The sequence below is a fragment of the Hemibagrus wyckioides genome, linkage group LG22 (genome assembly GCF_019097595.1).
Source record: "Hemibagrus wyckioides isolate EC202008001 linkage group LG22, SWU_Hwy_1.0, whole genome shotgun sequence".
In the NCBI taxonomy this organism is placed as follows: domain Eukaryota; kingdom Metazoa; phylum Chordata; class Actinopteri; order Siluriformes; family Bagridae; genus Hemibagrus; species Hemibagrus wyckioides.
In genome coordinates, this window is record NC_080731.1 from 12,085,496 (window position 1) to 12,106,272 (window position 20,777).

The window sequence follows — 20,777 nt, forward strand, 5'->3', positions numbered from 1 at the left end:
ACCACTTTTGATAGATACTGACCACTGCAGACCGGGAACACCCCACAAGAGCTGCAGTTTTGGAGATGCTCTGATCCAGTCGTCTAGCCATCACAATTTGGCCCTTCATCAAACTCGCACAAATCCTTACTCTTGCCCATTTTTCCTGCTTCTAACACATCAACTTTGAGGACAAAATGTTCACTTGCTGCCTAATATATCCCACCCACTAACAGGTGCCATGATGAGGAGATCATCAGTGTTATTCACTTCACCTCTCAGTGCTCATAATGTTATGCCTGATCAGTGTATTTCTCACACTGTTGCATCCTGGGATGTTTTGAGCTTTGACCTTTGTTGTGTTCTGCTCAGAGTGTATATCCCTATTACCAATTAAGATTATTGAATTGACCATAATTTTTTTAAGCATTTTACTGTGAGCCATACACAGTGAGCCATTCCCCGGTGAGTGCCACGGTGGATCCAAAGCCTATCCTGGGAATACTAGGTGTAGGATTACACCCTGATGCCAGGATGCCAGGTCTTGTACAATGGGGTGGCCATGGGATGGGAAAACTACTAAGCAGCACACACAACAGTCACAGTGATTTAAATCCTTGCCACAAGATTTGTTTCTGTCTACCAACAAGCTGCAAGATTCCTTAAAATTCCTCGGCTCATGTCCCAATTCTTGTCTCTACACTACTGCGAAGTGCGCACTTCACTAAGTGACACGCCTCGCGCTTCTCCTCTGCCATAGCAACCGCACGCGCTGATTCGGCTAGGGCGATTAGTGTAGCCGTGTTAGCAAAACGTTTTAGAGCGGGTTTTTTTGTCCAAGCCAAAGGTCATATGATCAATAAATGCTGACTGCTGAGAAAATGCACAAGATGAACGACAAAAAATGTCAAATTGGACCCGGAGACAGCACTCCTGTTCATCCTTGGTATTGTACTGGACCTATACTTTTCTCCTAACTTAGCCAATTAGTTTCTATTTACAGATAGATGACTTACCTTCACTTTACACACTGTAGAACTGGATCTATTTTATTTTAGCTGATTTTTGTATTGTCTTTGTTTTCAACCAAAAAAAAGTGAAGTATTTTGAGTATGATACCCACTGAAAGTATATTCAAAGTAGACAAGATGGTTTGATAATTATGCATTAACGCTATACACCAATCAGGCATAAAATTATGAACACCGAGAGGAGTGATGATCTCCTCATCATGGCACCTGTTACTGTTGAGCTACTGTTGCTCAAACTGCTGAAGACGTTAATGCTGGTTCTGATAGAAAGGTGTCAGAATACACAGTGCATGATGAGTCAGGGCTGTTTTGGCAGCAAAAAGGGAGACCAACACAATATTAGGCAGCTGGTCAAATTGTTATGCCTGTTTGGTGTATTATGACATTTTATAGATCACCATGAGCTCAGTAAATTCAGTATCTACTATAAGTGTATGTTGGGAAGATGCATTAAGGATCTATGCACGGTTTGTGGTCTGTGCTGGTTTCATGTTCCTTTTAAGAAATTCCTAGGTGGATATCAAAACAAACTGGAAAGCGTGAAGGGGTAGCCCATATGTAGGTTTATATTGAGATATCCTACATGTCCAAAAATCCCATATGTTGTTGCCACAAAGCTGGAATCACACAGATGTAAAAGATGTCTCTTAGTATTACTCTTAGTTGGAGTGAAAAAACTCAAATGAACTGCACCTCAACCCCACTGAACACCTTTGGGATGAACTCCCTAGGCCTCCTCATCTAACACCAATACCTAATGCCCTAAACTCTAGGGCAATAATGGCTGTTAGAACTGCAAAGGAGGGAACCACATACTAATGCCCATGGCTTTTGAATGGGATGTGTTACAAGAACATATTATGTGTAATGGTCAGATGTCCACATAATTTTTGGCTGTATGTAAATTTCGATTTCATAAATTGAAGATTTTACCCGTAATTTGTCTTTGGTCTTGGTGCAGGTACAAAGAAAGACTCCGCACTAAGTGTATGAAGGACCCAGTTCAGAAGCTGCAGCTCTCCGGGGCCCTGAATGGACGCAGATGGCGCTTTTTGACTTCAGGACTTGATGATTTCAGAGATGGCTACCCTGTACCCCAGGCAGGGACTTTCACACAGCCCCAGCGTGGAACTGAAGCTGCCATTTTTGGCCTGTCTCATAAGCCGGAGCCAGTAAAATCACCAAAAAGACGTTTTACCAAAGAGCAGGCTTGCTTCTCCAAACAGAACTGCCTACGCCAGAGTCGCCACCGATTTGTGGACGCAGTGGAGCAGAGCCTGAGCACACACCCCCTCGCTCTCTATCCACACTTAGGAAGTGGCATGCCACCTGAGGTAGATTAGATGCAGATAATGTAATACCATCAACTTCGCAAAACACATCTCTGACACTTTTGGTCAGCAGTCGCATGATCTTTAGAACAAAGATGTTCGAAAGCGTGTTTTAAAATCTAGTGTAATTTGTTTGAAGTCTCAGACATACCAAAGCATGGTTCTCATCCCTTTTGTATATGGCTGTGACATCCCAAAAATTTCACAAATGAGCACACAGCCTTTCCTCTACTTATAACTACGTGATAAATACTGACAGTGTAAGAGATTTTTGTCAATTTATGAGAAAGCTGTTCTTAGAAATATGTAAGTAAGAAGAATAAATAAGGCATTTTTGTTCTATTTATTACCTATTGTTTTTCATATATACAAGGATAAGACTATAAATATTTCATAATTTTTTTCCACCACAAGTTTTTTGGTTGTTTAATACAACAACAGTGACATTTTTAGACTAGGTTATCATACCATGAAAAACACAAACACCACAATGACCAGAGCTCATTCATTTCAGTCAGAGTTGCCAAATACCACTGACACGAGCAACATGGAGATGAGATGTGGGCGTGACCAAGCGATGTGAGAAAGTTGAGAAATGTTTAACTTTATGCAAATATATAATGGGAGTGAAGTCAGGAGAGGGCACATGATCTGTGGCAAAGAGCACACACTGCTTCGTCTTCATCTTATCTTGATCCATATATATATACACACTGGTGAATTCTATATACAAATGCCAAATCTCCCTCCAGAATTTCGTTTTAGCAGCAAGAAAAATAATTTGGAACGATATTTACACAACCCAACAATAACGAACATTATTACCATGGCAACCAATAGTAGGACTGCCTATTGATTCTTCATACTGAGGAGTCTGAAGATTTGCAATGATAAAATAAATCACTGTATTTGTGACCATAGCTTTAGAACGCATGTACCTTGTCAAATGGAAAATGCTAACGTCATGTATTTTCACCTCATTTGTTAGCTGTTCTATGACGTCTTGTCTGTCCTGGACCCAGCCCTGCACGTTAGGATTGAGACACCTCTGGCTAAACGAGAGGAGTGTAGCAAAGAAGATATGGTGCCATGTGAAGGCCTTATTCAAGAGACTTTACCAGATCCAACAACAGAATCACCGAATAGTCCAGTGTAAGTCTTCTGTCTATCCAAGAGCCTATGCTTGGCTTATGGACATGCTCACCTGTTTTATTATCTAATGGAATGTTAGTTTCGTAAATCTGGCCGTCCATCAAAGAATTGGACAGCAGTGAACAGGCACCTGCTGCATGTCATACATCAGGCTTTCTCCTTGTTGTTGTTCCACAGGTAATAAAATGTCTTATAAGACCTAAATCACCCAACACACTCACTCCAACTGTCATAGTTATGTTTGTGCTTTCTCTTGAGCACTAGAACTTGCTGTTTTGTTTTTGATTGCTGGATCCTGCAGCTGTTTTTACTTTATTTCAGCTCTGTCATTTTTCTGCCTCACTTGTTGTAAATCACTTTGATAAAAAAAAAAAAAAAAAACTGTAGCAAATGTCTGATGTTAGATATGTCTAAACATAATCTCCACAGTTTCGGGCAGGACGAGGTAAAAAAAACTTCTTGGAATCCTTATAAATTGAAGGAAGTTAAGGAGAGGTTTGCCAAAGAAGATCGAATGATTAGCAACAAAAGCTTGCACTCCACCTCGATGGATGAAGAAATCAATAGAGTCACCAAGCTCTTCTGTGACTGGGTCACCTCGCTGGTCAGTCCAAATTACAGTAAACAGACATGCATTCATAACAGTCCGCACTGGCATTATGATTGACATCACTGACATCACTTTTGCCCTGTGTAACCTTACGCTATACGCTTATTTCATTTAGGGTGAGGACACCAGTGACATCACAGAGTCCACTATCCTGAACCTGTTTGCCAGTGGCTGTGAAAAGAAGCCTGGCTTAGCATTCCAAGATGTTGGAACTAATGAAAAACCAGAGGAGATGCCTAAAGACGATTCACACAACCAGGAACTGAAAGATTCGGAGCTGAACAAGGTAACCACTGAGTTTACAGTGACACAGAAGACACTGTATCAGAGCTACCTTTAATTGTACACAATTCTGCCCCAATTAATCATTTGCCACTTTCCATCTAATAGCTAGGTCATGAAAGCTACTAGTCTGTGAAGGTGGAACAAAGCCTGCCACTGCATATTTTCAACCCCAAAGACAGCAGTTTTGTTAGCAGAACCAATTATACCCTTTTGGGCTCCCAGCCATACATAGCTTTGACAATGTTGAGACCTGACGATAGGATGAATGCTTATGCCAATTTTGGGGGCCCAATTTATTAGGATGTTTGAGATCAGTGACTGGAAATATCTTTCTAGAATCTTCCATTCTTTCTGTTGAACTTGTACATATGTTTATCCAGCCTGAAATGTTAATGATAAGGTGGTTAGTGCCAAATGTACAGTATTACTAATATGGATCAGTGTCCTTTTCAAAAACAGCAAGAGGGTGACAGTTCAAGGTTTTTTTTATCCAGAGTGGTGAATAGAGGAAAGGTAGCTTCAGGTCAAGCCTACTCATGTTGAAATGTATTGTGTTGGGCATTTTTCATATTTGGGTTTAGAAATATATTTGATTTTTAGACTTAAAAAATAAATAATATTTAAACAATTATTTTGTAAAGTAAAAAAACAAAATACAAAGTTTTCTTTAATGAAAAATTATTTCGTCCAACTTGTCCAGTTATTCTCTCAACCCCAGGTGTATACTCCTAGTAAAAAAACTACATATGGTGCATGGTACTTAAACCCTAAAACGTGGAAGAAGCGGCCTGCAAATGAGCCACTGAGAGACCCTTCAGTGACTGAAGACTGTGAGTTTGACCAACAACTCACTGAGAAGGTTAGCGTAATCAGCTGGAGCCAATGAAAGCAGATAGGTTGCTCAATTCATCCTCCGGTCACATGAGGTCTGTTCATTTTTCTCTGCTGAACAGGATGAAGAACTGAAGCAGATGCATGGAGCTCAGGCTTTTAAGCAGTTCATCATCAGTAAAGGATTAAGAGTTCCTGGGGTAAAGATAAACAATCATGTACTGTAGTGACTCCTGAAACCTGAAAACTAGAATGTTATACATGGCATAGTCAAACACATCTGATATTTATTTGTATTACTCTGCAGTTTCTCAGTTCTCTTTTTTTGGAGGAAGAGCGGGAGAACAGGAACAGAGTGACACATGTTACAGCTTCAGCATCTACACCCGCTGTATCTGCCATGCTTTAAATACACCTCAGCTATCATTCATGTTAAGCTAAGCAGTACTTTAATAAAGGATAAATAAATGACATTTTGGACAGCAGTCATTACTATTTTTAACTGTAAAAATGTTGGAAATGTCCTTTATTTAAATTAAACCATGTGTCTAAATAACGTTTTGCCAGATTATACATTTTAGTCACTTATCTGGCTCATATTCTTTTTTTTATATGTTAAAAAAACCCCATTTATTTGCATTGTAAATTAATTCTTCTGTCTTCTGTCTTGTCTAGACTCTTATCGTTTTTGTGTGTTTTTCTCTCTTTGATCCTCCTCCTCATCTTTTCCTGGCTTTTAATCATAGAGGTCTTTTCTGCAAAAGTGTCAGACAAACAGAGCAATATAAGCTTTCCATTATTAAAAAACAAAGCAAAAAATGTTCACAAACTCTACTCTCAGCAACACTCCTACCTTGATTCTTTATCTGATGATCCTCTGCTTTGTTCTGAAGGCTGGTCAGCTTGCTCTGCTGTTTTTTTGCATGTCTGCCCTGCTATTTCAGCTTGCTTAATGAAAGCTGTTTCAATAAATATATAAATATATATAAGCATATTTACTGTATCTTGACATATAAGCAAGCTGTCAAATTAGCATTATTTGGAAAGTTATTTCCTAATAACAAATGCTATTAACAAATATAGTAGTATTAGTAACAAAATATAACAAAAGTGGTATTCAGATGCATTATAAAGCCTTACAGAAGCAATTTAATCTTTAGCCACAGGAAACTATGACTCCAGTAAGTGCCTGGTTGAGATGAACAGCTCATTTTTAATATTAGTTTCAAAATATACACTTTGTTCTTACATTTTCTTTAGATCCCATGCTATATTTAGCCCCCCTTTTATAATAACCTCCACTCTTCTGAAAAGGCTTTCCATTGGATTTTGGAAAGTAGCTGTGTTGAGTTGTCAGTTCAGCTATAAGAGCGTTAGTGAGGTCACTGGTCAGGCCCTGGTGTTGGGAGTGGAGATCTGGGGTGCAGTCGAATTTCCTGTTCATTCCAAAATGTGTTCAGTGGGGTTGAGGTCAAGAATCTGTGCAGGACACTCCAGTTCTTCCATATTAACATAGGCAAACCATTTTTTATGACTGGTTTTGTGCAGTGGGTCATCAAAGGGAAATTGTAAAGCTACAGTGAACATCCTGTACAATTGTGTGCTTCTAACTGTGGCACGTTTGGGAAAGGCTCACGTGTTTTAGCCATATAGTATATGCAAGATAACTAAAATAGAACAATGCATCAAATATATTTTTAATACTAAAATATAAATAAAGCTTTAGTAACCCATAATGTTGCAAACCAGTTACACCGTGGCTTGTGTTAGACAATTATCTGGCTAAAACAATATAAACTTGGTTTGATACAAAATAAAGGCTTACATGTTTGCGCAGTAAGGGAAGGACTTTGTGTTCTGAGGCTATTAAAGATATTGTTAGGAAGGTCAGAGGTCAGGAGGGAGTGTACTGGAGACCTCCGTCCCAGTGCTGTGAATGAATTGTGTTGAGGCCGGCACACTCTCATTCCAGCTTTATCTATGAAAAAAGAAATATTCGGCAGCAAAAATACATTAAATTGTAGGGAACATTGCATTTTATATGTAAAATTTTAGTTAAGAATTAATGTTCACTATATGCTCTTGCACAAATGACAAGAGGTTAAGATTTGGGGGGGATTTGCTACTGTAAATGGACGTGTTCATTTATTAATTACATTCATCATTACAGCAGTACACTCACTGTTAGCGGAAAAATCACCGTTCATGTCCTGTTTATTGAAGTTAGGGACTCGGACAGGATCTTGTTCACTGCATTATGGCCAAACATGCAGGGCAGGCCAAGCGTGAATTAATGGCAGTGTGCATTAACAGCGCAACATAGAATGAAGAAAGAGAGGAGTTCAAACAGTCAGGAAGTATTGCCATATAATCATGTGTTACAGAATAGAGACTGATACTGAAGTGAATCTCACACAAGCAAGCATCAAGCAATGCCGAAATGCAGAAAATTTGTACAAATATACACAATCTTATGTTTGAGATGTTCTCACCGGTCACTGATACTTGTGCTTGTCTTCCTGTTTTCACCTTCAACTCTCCTGGTCACTTCATCTCTGGATAAATAAGTCACACATTATCAAGCTATTGCAATCACATGCTTTTTAATCAAAAAAAAAACAATAGAAGCTACAGCTGTCAATGTAACATTCTAGCTTAAAGAAATGATCTAGAAAGAAATGGCATTGCTTAAGTCTGAAAACCCCTGGAGTATTCCTTTAATTATTACATTTGGGTAATTACCACAGAGATGAATTGACTAATTTCCCTGTACTGTCAAAACAAAACCCAAGAGCAGTTGTTAAGGTTTGTCAGTAGGGATTGTTCAGTAGAGATCTACATATATATATATGTATTTTTGTAAAGCTGCTTATAATGTCCTCTGATAATCACATGACTAAAATGTGATAATGTCCTCTGATAATCACAAAACTAAATTGAATTTAATTGAATATTGTTAACATGGATTTTTCTATCACCTCTATATGAATTCTTCAGTTGTAAATAAGCTCTACATGTATAAAATGAATGCTTTTAGAGAGTCATAAGTTTATATACGTCTTGCAGAATCTGCAAATCTTAACTATTACAAAAGGAGCAATTGAGCAACTTATTTTAAATTGTTATGATTTTGTTTAAGTATCTTATTTTTTCCAGTGTTACTCCCCTTTAGAAGCTACATAAGACATTTACAAGACAAAAAAAAACAACTCATGACCCTAACTGTATGGAGATGCGGCCTGGTTTATTTTAACACAATATTTTTCAGGCATAGAGTTTTCTTAAGTAATATAATTTTCTTCTAGTGCACTGCATAATTTTTGTTTCAGTTTTAAATATCTATTGTTGTGTTGAATATTATTGAGTTCAACAGCAACAGTAGAAAAACACAGGCCTGTTTTTTAGGCTACTGATTAGCTTGTTGAAATCATTTACACTCCTGGTTTCTCATAGAAGAGCTCCACAATGATTGATCTGAGACAAGACTCTTTACTTTCTGCTCCTCCTCAAGCTGGTGTAGAAGGTGTCAGGGCTCTGCTCCATATCAATCACACTGCGTAGCTCTTTAACCAGGCTCTGCAGCTCCAGAACTGGGCTACACTTCCGGCTACTAATATTTAGCTGGACACAGAGAAAGAGATAAAAAAAAAAAAAACACACTCCAAACTATTCTTACTGGCTGTTACTGGTAGTACTTTGTCATTGTAAGGGTTTATACCTCTACCTGGCTGGCAGAGTGAGCTTGAAAGGACACTTGTGCTGAAATTGAAGGGCTGGTGATGGGTGATGTGCAGATGTTGTTCGTAGGTAGTAAATCTTGTCCGTGCTCACAAGTTCTGGCACTGGTGGATCGTAAGTTCTGGCCCTCCTAGACATGATACACAAAGCAGTATTGTACTGTTGAACACTGTGATGATGTAAATGATAGCAATCACTGTTAGCACAGCTGAATGGAAATCTCAGTACAAAGCATACCTTCAGCTCTAGTGTGTGCTGGAGTTTCAGCCTCATGATCTCTTGCTGCTGTTTCTGAATGTACTCTTGGCACTCTACAAAACTGTCAGACATCTGGAAGAGATAAAGCATAAAAGTCATGGGATAGAAACACTATATTGTGGCTTTCAGTAGAGCTGTCAGAATTAATGTTCATATTAGATGTTCAAAGACAAAATGTCTTCCAAAAATGTAAGAGGTGAGTCCTTAAAATATTTTTTTAAACCAAATCACCTGCTTGACAATTAGTCTAAATAAATAAATCATGTATGGTATACGTTTTCACACATCATTTTAATCTAAGTAATGTCCAAAAGGCACTCTTTGAAGGCACTATTTTTTATTAAACCTTATTGTGCCTGTTTTCATCTTCCCTGCTGCACATTCTGATTAAAAGATTTAAGAGAACCTTGTGCAGAGCTGTGTCAAGCCGCTCAATTTCGCTCTTCAGCAGGTTCTCCTTAGAACGACAAACCTCCAACTCTGTCTCGAGCCTTTTCCGTCTCTCCCTCTCAAAAAGCACCATCTGTGCTTGACGTTTGCTCTTCATCACCTGGTGGTTCTTTTCCTGAGAGTCCAACAACCAGAACGACAGCAACTGGGTTAATCTGACTTTATTAAAACCATTATATTCAAGCAGGATATTGAATAATTCAAACATGGGAAGTATGCTGCAAATACAGCAAAAAAATATTTAAGGAACCAAATTAAAAAATGCAGAATAGACCGATTTGTTGCGGTCTAAGTTAATGCCATTAAAAGCAATGATGCTTTATTTATCCCCCTTAATGATCAGTCTTTTGGCCAGTAATTTTATTGCAGCTAATAAGATTTTTAACCAAAAGGCTGAGGAGAGAATGGGATAACATTAATCCAAACACATCTTTTATGCTGCACCATTTAAATGCATTATTGTGTGTGGTAATGCTAATGTAAACGCCTGTCATCACTGTGATTATTACAGACATTTCTCATGTTAAATGTGAAATAAAAGTATAACCCAATGTTATACTAGCTTCTTTTTGAGAAAGTTCTTATTTCTGACTGTACAGTGGCCCAGATGACAGAGTTTGCCATTGGACCTGCTGGTAAAGAGCTGTACCTGAGTGAGTTTTTCTGTGCTCTCCTCCAGCATCTGTACACGGCTCTGGAGTAAATCAACCTGTTCTCGCTTGGCAGTGATCTGCTTCTGGATGCCTAAGGCAACCTTTAGACCTGAAAGACCACATATAGCACCAAACAACTTATAATCAGAAAACATAAATATCTTATATAAGCATTGAAACGTTATCAGGGAGTTACTAAAATCATTACCATGTGACACTGTGTTAGCTTTGGTGTGTGGATCATGTAAATCTGTGACCGAAATTTAAACAAGAATGAAAACTCCGAATATCTGTTTCACATGACCTGAAGAAAGTGACCTAGCAGCTACTCTGTTAAGTTTCTGCCAATGATTAAAAGGATGCTTTGTTTAGCTTCTCGAAAAGACTGAAGCTTGCGTCATATGGGACCACATTGTTCCCATTCTCTTCACAAGCGCCTATGTACCATGCAATAATACACAAGCAATATAACAAATAGTCTTATAGAAACTACACTCCAGAGGCCAGAACCTAGACAATACAAACACAATGTTTTCCAAAGTGTTTAACACTGCACAGTTTCTTGCTGTAACAATCGTACCATGATGACGTTCAGCAAACGAACAAATGGCTGAACAGCAGAGTCGGGTTACACTGTCACATGATGGAAAATCACATAGAATATGCGGAGGAAGAATAATAGGAGGAAACTAGTGAACCAAGATGCTCCAAAACCAGCATCCCAGTATGTAGCCTTCCTGCTATTCTAAGGAACTGAGGGGAGGGCTACATGCGTGAACACAATCCTTAAAGAAGCCAAATGCAACTAGAGGGTCAGAGTCTTCCACCTATTATTTCAACTTGACCCAGATCTCACCTCACTCAATGAACATTGTGAATTACCTTTGCACAAAAACAGCTGATTATAAAAACATCCTTTCCCTTCAAGCATGGGCTGCTCACTGGAGATGGAGAGCTATGTTTGTACTTATATACATTAACACTTCCTATACATTCTTTCCCAGGGCTTTGATATGTCCACAAATAGTGAATGATCCTAGGGGGTCAGCGAGTGCCACTTTGGCTCTCGTTTCCCCATTGTGTCATTGTAAAGACGAAGGTTGGCCTAATTGAAAACGGTCTTTTTGTTTGGGGTTAATCAGTAAATGGAAATTACAAAGCGGGTGCGCACAAATGATTCCAGCAATCCTTTCATATTGGAAGTGCAAACAATGGCTAAATTTAGTTAAATTTAGTTACAGTTATCTGACTTGTACTTAAGTCTAGTGAAGAAGCTGTGCTGGTACCTCAATAGAATTAAACTTCATTAAAATGTTCACAGCTTACTGCGATAAAAATGCCATAAAATAGACGGCAGATATTTTAGAACAGTAATAACTAAAAGTACAATTTAAGCAAGACAAAATTCAAACATCTGTTACCAGCAATTTACACCGATCAGGCATAGCATTATGACCACCTGCCTAATATTGTGTTTGTTCCCCTTTTGCTGCCAAAACAGCCCTGAGGCATGGACTCCACTAGATCCATGAAGGTGTGCTATAGTATCTGACACCAAGATGTTAGCAATAGATCCTTTAAGGACTTAAAGGATACTTTTGATAGAGACTGACCATGTATGCAGGCCTGCAGTTTTGGAGATGCTCTGATCCAGTCATCTAGCCATCTCAATTTGGCCCTTGTCAAACTCGCTCTATATCCTTACGCTTGCCCATTTTTCCTGCTTCTAACACATCAACTTTGAGGACAAAATGTTCACTTGCTGCCTAATATATCCCACCCACTAACAGGTGCCATGATGAGGAGATCATCAGTGTCATTCACTTCACCTCTCACTGCTCATAAGGTTATGCCTGATCAGTGTATGTACATTCAGAGTATGAACCATAGTAACAGTAAGGCACACACATAAGATTATATTAATGCACTCTACATTAATTAGGTTTGTGCAGTTTTGCTCCAAAATATTTATTCAGCTGTACACAGACAATAGGATAACCTATACTACATATTGTTAAGTGATAAGAGCTTCACTGTCCTGAGGTTTGGTCAGTTAATGCGAAGTGCCATTTGGGGATGTATCTGTGATCAGAATGACCCAATCATCCATTGCAATTGCACTAAAGATTACCTAGATGTCAAGGAGTCAGGATTTGGATTAATACTTTGGCACTGCTGAATTTACAGTGTGGATAGGGTTAAAAATCTATTGCGTTACCTTTTGCTTTACTTTTTAACCACTTTAATGTTACTTTATATATGGTGCACCCTATATACTGTATTTGGTGTGTGTGTGTGTGTGTGTTTATGTGTGTGTGTGTGAGTACCATGCTCATCGGCACCCTCCAGTGCTTTGAGAGTGCTCTTGGCCTTCTCCAAGTCGTTTCGGATGGTATTACGCTGGGCTTTTAGCTTGCTGTTTTGCCATTGCAGCTCCTCGGTTTTCCTGCTGTGTTCTTCTCTCAAAGCCTCATGCTCTTCTAATAGAGAGAACCAACACAGGTGTGTGCATGCAAGTCAAGACCTTTTAAAAATGTCATATAGTGACATAACGCAGTATTTGCAATAGACGCCGTTGCTATAAATCCAGGGTCATCACTATTGTTGTTAATGGTGATTTTGTGGGGGTCCACTAAATTCCAGCGGTCAATCTGCCTCTTAGTACAACTATATTGTTGCATGCATAATAAGCTTAATCATATCAAGTGAAACAGAATTCAAGTAAAACTACAAAACAATTCAATATTGATTAAATACGTTTCAATTTCATAAAGTAGTATACGAGTAGCAGGGCCTACACCATTCAGAGGGCCCCAAAATTCCTAGCTATGGCCCTTTGTACAGCCATCTTTTCCTTGAACCTTCTTGCCAAGCTAGAGCTGGTTATTTAATGAGTAGAAACTCTGGTGGTTATTCTGGGTATAGAAAACTACAATTTGTAGGAACTAAGTAGTGTGATCCAAGGTCATGCCAGTCATCACAGGGCTACAAGCAGGACTGCTAAAATCTATATGCTGAAGCCAGTTGTGAGCTAGAGCATCAAGGCATCTAGTTCCAAAAGGCTGTTCAGGTCTGCTAGAGAGAAGCAGAAATGGCAATGTGTTGGCCTGGCACTGGCGAAGAAGTTCTGAGTTCTTACTTCTGGGTGCAGACCCCACTCTTCTGGACATATGTATCTCAACAATGTGTCTGTCATACCAGTGTAGAGGAGTTACTCTCACTGAGACCAAATGAGAACATCCTGTGTGAGAAGAGAAACCATATCCTTCCTTCAGGACTCCAGCTGTTAGGACTGCCCTGCGTCTAAACCTGTTTATCTGAGACAGAGTCTGTGAGGTCCAGCCATATGCAGATATTCCAGTTCTAAAATCTGCATTGACAACAAGACTGGGGGATCACTACTGCCAATAAACCCCCTGAGGCAGGAATATCATACATACCACACAATGGTAGCCTTTCTGAATCTGACTGGCAAGCACAGTAATATCCACAACACATTTGGAGTGATGAGTTAACTAGCATTCTTTATGAATCTAGCCATATGTTGATTAAACAGGTAACCTGCTCTACACAGTGTAAGGGAGCTTTTTTTTGTTTTGCTCACTGTGAGCCAGGGCACTGTACCATGGCTGATGAAAGAGACTGTGTCATGCATGGCCTGATTCTCTGTGGGGGCTAATAGGAGCTGACAAATTAAAAAGGGGTAGGTTGTGAGGAGGGAAGACTCTAAACCCAGAGATGTGGATTAGCAGAAATCCAGCTTAACATTAGACAGAGCATTTATGTTAAGAGAAAATACCACCCGAGAATCTCTACCAAGTAAGACTTCTAGTTACTAGATGGCAGAGGATTTTGAATATTTAGAGGAGAAAGCAGCCCACTAGGAAAGAGCTGCATGGACGCTAGGTCCATAACGTTTACCTGTAATTATCTATGTACACATGCATAAAGGATAAACAAAAAGATGGCTGTTTGACAATAGTATTTATTGAAAATACTGTGCCATATGTGGCTGTGTTGCAAGGTGTATGCATTCACATGTGCACAGTGAGTATCTAGATGTTTTACATCGCCGTTGATAATGGAGAAGTAAAACTGAAAGACCATTCGAAATTGGAGTCAGAACTAGGTTCATACATGACTAGGGCCTGTAATACTCCCTCCATCAACAATTTGATAGGAAATTTCAGTTTAAGTGCTACATCTGGCACAGTCAGATGAGTATTTCTCTTTACCCTTGATTTGCTCCAGCTTCTTGCGCTGGCTCTCCAGCTCAGAAGTCATCTGCTGTTTCTCCAGAGTTAGCTGGTGGAGGCTGCTGGCTCTCTCTGATAGCGCTGCCCGCTGCTGGGTCTTCTCCTGCTCCAGAGCACTCAGCCTCAGTTCGGCCTCCAGCAGAGCAGCCTGTTCACACAGACAAGTACACCAGAGTTTTGTATGCTACCTCTCAGCAGTTGCAATTCTAGGTTAGTGACCACAATTTGTGTGCTCAAACCCTGACCAGTTTCCTTCCATAACACCTTTTTTTGGGCAAACAAAATATAAAACAATAATCATTATTGAAATGAATTTAATTTGTTAATTTACAAACTTAATTAGTTCTGGGTTATATGACAAATAAATATGAATATTGTGGTTGTTACCTTACAATACACTGACCATCTCGCAATAAGAAGCAGCAGATTCATGCAATTCTTGTGCAACTGTCCAAATAGTATACAAGTATACATCTTTTCACTGAACACTCATAGTTGAACTCTAAATATAACCTAATGACTGCAAGTTAGTGAGATGGCGATTAATAGACAGGGATGCAGCTGCTATTGGCATAGAACATCCTCGGTCTGATTCTTGGCTCCGGTTACTGCATTGTTTTTCATGTTATCCATGTGTCTGCTACACTCTCCTCCAAATTTCCTCTGACCCCAACAACCAACCTCATCCACTGCCCCATCCCCTAATCCCCCCAGCTTAAAAACATGCTGGTAGGTGGATTGCCTATACTAAATTGCCTCTAGGTGTGAATGTGCGTATTATGGACAGATCTGTACATGTAGAGAACGTAATCCAAATTTTTAAAACTTTATAGGTTTACCCTCAGCTGCTGGTTGTCCAGCCGGAGCTGCTCAAGCTGCATGGTAAGACTGTTCCTCTCCTGCTGCAAGGCCACCAGAGGCCTCATGAGCAACTCGCCACTGTTTTTTCCATCTTCCAGCCTGACCTTCAACAGCTCCAGCTCAGTCTGTAGTGCCTGCACCTGTGTGTGTGCCTCCTCCAGCTGAGTGCAGTCATGTTGCATTTCTTGCTGCTTCAGTGGCAGCTCTGCATCCCATTGGTCCAGAGACTGAAGCCTCCTGCCTACACCACTGCTCTGCTCCTGCATTACATACATCATTCCACATGACATTTCATACAAATCATTCAACATTATGTGTGAAAGAGCATGTTGTTTGGCCACATGCCCCACTGCACTAGACTTAACTCAGTTTTATCTTAAGTGGTTCCAGGTGATAAACTCATAAGGCAATTATGATCATTTCTATTTTACAAGCTTGGAAATGCCCAGAGAATAAAATGACAAAAACAATAGGATATTTAGATCAGATTAATCAAATACGATTATAACAAATACTAGGAAAGCTGATGCCTGGTTTCTCACATGCAAACACTTAGTGTTTTTGTCACCAAGAAGCAACTCTTTTTGTGTCCCTTGCTGTTCTGAATCTAACTTAAATATAAAAAAGTATTGTCAAATGGTACAAGTATATGTATGCATCACCCTCAATCAGATCACAAGTCTTCAGATGTTCAGACTGAGATAGTATAGTTACAGACTTAGCTAATGTACATACACAGCAATTTTTCCTGCCAACCTCTATGTCCTCATGTGCCTGGCACTGCTCTCTCAGAGATCGGACAAGATTGTCAAGCTGCTGAACTCCAAGACCGCACTGCTCCAGTTTATGTCTCCGTTGCCGCTCTTGGCACAGCTCCTCTGCAGTCTGACGGAGCTCTGTCTGGGATAGAGAGGTTCAGTTGTTGTCAAAAACAATTGTACCACACAATGCAAATTTCTATATTTCACTCTAAATTGTGCTGTGATTGAACTCTCATCAATTATTTTAAAATTCCTTTATGCATTGTCACAGGCAGAATAAATAAAAATTAGAGGGTAGTAAGGAATAGGAAGACGTTCCTTAAAATAGCAGGCAAATATATGTGATCAAGTCAGATCATCTTATCTGTGATTATAAAACCTTTTTTAGGGGAAATTATTTACCTTGTGGATTTGGTGTAAGAAGTACTGTCATTGTGTTTCATCTATTATTTATCAAACTGAGGAATTGTGTTCATGAGAAAGCTTGGGTGTCCATGAAATCTCTCTCTAAAATGTATGTCTGCTCTTCTGAAGTGTAATGTGCATTAAGGTTAAATGTGTATTACTGTGAGTCGACACAGCTGGGTGTCCTGATCCTCAGCCTGCTGGAGTAAAAGGTCTCTCTCTTTCTGGACCTGCTCTGCCAGGGATTTTGCATGAGCCAGCGCCTCCTCCAGAACACTGACCTAATTGAGGATCCACAGGTTTATTCAGCACACTTTACAGCCTGCTTGATTTTTTCATCCAGTATATGGAGAGAAAAACAGCATGTGGTCATCATATTACTTGCTACAACTCATTCCTCTTTTTGAGTAGCAATTTTTTTAAACTCGTTTTGGCCTAACCTTAGCCGTGTAGCTCTTCTGTTTCTCCAGCAGGTCTGAGCGCAGTAGCGAGAGTTCAGACTTCATATCACTCATCTCTGACTGGTGTAATGAGGTTTGGCTCTGGAGCTGTAGTCTTTGTATGAACACAAAACCGAGATTAATTGAAAATACAAACTAGTTATTTATAGACAGAGTCTGGGAGAAGAGGGTCTGCACAGCATTTAAAAGTGGTTCAGGTTTTGGCCAGATACCTCTGGAATAAAGAGCCATTCCAACTTTGTTGAGGTTTAAAATTTTACTAAAGTACATTTAAAAGTAAATCGTGTGACATTTCACACAGCTAATTTCTTAAAAGCACAGTGTCCATGTTGTGAAATGTTTTGTTGTGAAATCGCTCTTACTTTAATATTTCCACCTGGTGTTCCAGGCCATCTGTGTTAGTCTGAGAGCTCTCCAGTTTCTCAGTCAACATCGCCACCTTCTGTTCATGACTGGTAATGAGCTGCTCCACTCTTGCTCCAAAAACAACAAAAAAAGGTCAGATGTAAATTTGTAGTCAAGATAAAATACATAACGTCTCACTGTATAAAAGGTTAAATAATAATAATAATAATAATAATAATAATAATAAGTTATCTGTCTTTCTCTAGTCACCTGGAAGCATACCTTTTTTTATGTTCCTGTAGAAGACACTCTGTTTTTTCTTGACTCTGTTCCTGCAGGTCTTTCAGTTGTCTCTGCGCCTTTTTAAAACAAAAAAAATTATTAACACTTGCTAAGTTGGTGGCAAACATTTAGTATTTTGTCTCCTCACATTCTATCAGTTTTCAATAAAAAATAAATGTGCTGATGCTGCTGCTCTTGGCTTTGGGATCAAAACCCATAATGTGGACCAGGAACCATAAACTAATCAGGACAAGGAGTCATGTTTTCCTGTTTGTGAGAAGTCATGTTTAAAAAGCTCCCTCTTTTGCCAAAGCATTCATGCATCCTAGCCAAATCGACATGTGTTTTGGCGGCCTGGATTTAGAGGCAACACTGCGAAAAAATCCTCCTTCAAATATTTAGAACATCTAGCTTCAGTTAAATCCCTGACTGTTTCTTCATGACTCATTTTCAGGAAGCATTTTTCCATGGTTTGGATCATGGTGAATCGAATCAGGAACAATTTAGTGTAGTGAATACTCCTATAGGAATGTTTTGGAAGGTGCAAGGAAATCTGAGAACCCAGGGGAAACCCGAAAATAAACAAGATACCAAGTGACATACCATTTGCAGTTTTTCCTGGAGGCCACGGTTGTCATTTTCCAGGTCTAGTAATGCTTTCTCCACTGCAGGTCCCAGATGAAGCTGGCTAGGGCTGAAGACTCCATCATAGCAAAGACTGCTACATTTTCCACTTCGCTTCTCATAATCTGAAAGCCTGGTGAATATGTCCTGCAACATTTGTGTCATCAACTCTGCTCTCCGGTTTAAGGTCTTCACTTTGTCGTCAGCTTCCATCAGTTTGTGGCCTTCTGCCTGCTTTAGCAAGTGCAGCTCCAGCTCAGATGCCTGCAGCTGCTCCATTAACTTTGTGTTTTTCTCAGATTCTTTTAGCCTGTAAAAATATATTATGATATACAGTTTATACCGGAAAAGTGTTATATTTTCAGACTTTTTAAATGACAAATTTTAGTCTCACTTCAAGTTTATTAAGATGTCTTTCTCAGTTTGGCTTCCTTGCAGTTTGTTTTCTAATTGGATGATGGACTGACGGAAATTGAACTTTTGCAGTTCATGTAGCTCATAAGTCTGAAAGGCATAATCAGAGGATGACATACACGTATGCATGTGTACACATGAATAATATGCAGAGAGCTATGGTCAGACGGGATAAACACTCACCTCTCTCAGCTGCTTTTGGAGATCTGAGACTTGCTGTGAATAATCCTCTAGTGCATGCTTAAGAACATCTCTGCCTTGGAAACTTGCAACGTTCACGTCCACATCAGTGGAGTTAATAGGAGAGATGTAAGAATGTTGGGTGTTAACTCTGAAATCTGGAGATCCCTCTGATTCGTGATCTACAAGGAGTTCACAAGCATTACTGCAAAACGTGAACACGAAGTGAAAGACTGATATGATAGTTGGAGACGTATTCTCACTTGTAGAAATATGATTTCCTGGCATGTCTGTGCTGCTAAATGTGCGACCCATTTTTTCCAAAGTGAGCTTGGTGGCTTGTTCAACTTCTTCCTGAAGCTTCAGAGTTTCTTGGGTTCTTCTCTTCAGCTCCTCACTGTGATGTGCAGGATGATAATCATGCTGTTAGAACAACTCAAATGCGCTGTTAAATTTATATTCAAGAAATGATTCTGTAAGGGTGAAATGCCTTACAATTACATTTTTCCTAAACCTTATTATTAGCAGTATTTTATACCTTAGCATTGCCAGGCTGATGCTGTGCTTCACCTCCATTCTCTCTTCACTCAAGTCTCACTGCAACTGCTTTATAGTTAGACATCTACCAAGTTATCATTATTATCCAAATATAATTAATGCTTTCATGGAAAAGATTCAAATCAACTTCATAGACAAAGCAGGTTTATGAGGAAAAGTCTCTCCAGTGTAAAGAGATTACAGCTTACTTCAACGAGTAACAGCGCGAGCGTTTTCTCTATTCAAATACCGTGACGCGCTGTGGCATACTTCCGGTGTGCAGCATGCTACAGTCATTCTGTTGGTTTAAATCACATTTTAATTCACTTAATTTAGTTGAATATCATAACTAATTAATTACATTAAAAATCTGAAAACGCTATTAAAATTTGCTAGGTCCTCAGTTTGTTTGGCGCTATACAGCCTGCCTGCTACGCACCTACCGTAGCTAAGTTAGTTAGCACACACTTCAGCAGGGAAGCCGTTGCCGTCACCAAGGCGACAGGCAAGCTAAAGCCCTTAAAAGTAGGCGAATCCAATATGGCACTCTAACAGTCACATAGTGCACTATGTAGGGTGTAGAAGATATTGTATCATATCCTGAGGTAGTGCACATGTATAGGAACTGGAGAGCCATTTGGAACCACTCTCGCCAGTAACTGAACAGTATCGCATTCAGTATCTATATGCAAAATTCACAATTCAGCAAGTAGATAGATAGATAGATAGATAGATAGATAGATAGATAGATAGATAGATAGATAGAACAAATCAACATATTTTTTAAACATTATTATCATTTTATTAAAGATATAAATGCCTATTCTTTTTTTCATGTAATAATTAACATGTTTATTTATTATTATAAAATTTTTTTATTGTAATTCAGTTAATTTAGAAAGAATTTTAATTTAAAACAATAGGCATTCATGTCTTTAATAACATGATAATAATGTTAAAAAAATGTGTTGATTTGTTCTTTTATCCATATCTATCTATCTATCTATCTATCTATCTATCTATCTATCTATCTATCTATCTATCTATCTATCTATCTGTCTATCTATCTATCTATCTATCTATCTATCTATCTATCTATCTGTTCTCTTCAAGTGAAGCTGTACACAAACACTCATGGATTTGATCTAAAATGGATTGTGGAGTCTGTGCCAGCTCGAGTGCACACTGATGTTATGCAAAAAGGGGACAAACCAAATACTAAGAAACTCTGAAATTCATGCCAGTATTTTAAAGATTTGTTATGAAAATTGTAAAAGCAAATAAATCAAAAATAAAAGCATTTTGAAGTTATTGCATCAGAACTGGTTTTGTT

The 20,777-nt window shown here is 39.0% G+C and overlaps 2 protein-coding genes across 4 annotated transcripts; one reads left to right on the forward strand and one right to left on the reverse strand.

Annotated features, from left to right (window-relative positions):
* Positions 1-743: 743 nt before the first annotated feature.
* zgc:158260 (uncharacterized protein LOC571389 homolog) lies at positions 744-5,666 on the forward strand. 3 transcript variants are annotated; one of them, XM_058375341.1, is made up of 8 exons: positions 744-925; positions 1,972-2,344; positions 3,330-3,493; positions 3,923-4,097; positions 4,219-4,389; positions 5,089-5,247; positions 5,342-5,437; positions 5,527-5,666. In XM_058375341.1, the coding sequence occupies exons 1-8, from the start codon at positions 843-845 to the stop codon at positions 5,626-5,628; spliced, it is 1,323 nt and encodes a 440-aa protein (XP_058231324.1). In that variant the 5' UTR covers positions 744-842; the 3' UTR covers positions 5,629-5,666. The 3 variants fall into 3 exon arrangements, with proteins under 3 accessions (XP_058231324.1, XP_058231326.1, XP_058231325.1); XM_058375343.1 differs by having other exon boundaries at positions 5,342-5,419; XM_058375342.1 differs by having other exon boundaries at positions 5,107-5,247.
* Positions 5,667-5,838: 172 nt separating this feature from the next.
* On the reverse strand, positions 5,839-19,920 carry LOC131343555 (coiled-coil domain-containing protein 158-like). The gene is given in 24 exon segments (XM_058375332.1): positions 5,839-5,974; positions 6,073-6,139; positions 6,141-6,178; positions 7,045-7,197; positions 7,402-7,469; positions 7,712-7,774; positions 8,713-8,840; positions 8,938-9,087; positions 9,195-9,287; positions 9,622-9,780; positions 10,315-10,427; positions 12,646-12,798; positions 14,554-14,722; positions 15,414-15,695; positions 16,192-16,335; positions 16,763-16,882; positions 17,042-17,156; positions 17,425-17,535; positions 17,690-17,766; positions 18,293-18,623; positions 18,708-18,817; positions 18,911-19,089; positions 19,171-19,304; positions 19,446-19,920. Coding segments are annotated over 24 exon segments (3,120 nt in total). The 5' UTR covers positions 19,484-19,920; the 3' UTR covers positions 5,839-5,849.
* Positions 19,921-20,777: the final 857 nt, after the last annotated feature.

Coding starts and splice junctions, on each gene's coding strand:
- zgc:158260 (XM_058375341.1), top strand. CDS start 843: ATGCTGACTGCTGAGAAAATGCACAAGATGAACGACAAAAAATGTCAA. Junction 3,494..3,922: donor GAATCACCGAATAGTCCAGT/GTAAGTCTTCTG, acceptor TAATCTCCACAG/TTTCGGGCAGGACGAGGTAA. Junction 4,390..5,088: donor AAGATTCGGAGCTGAACAAG/GTAACCACTGAG, acceptor CAACTTGTCCAG/TTATTCTCTCAACCCCAGGT.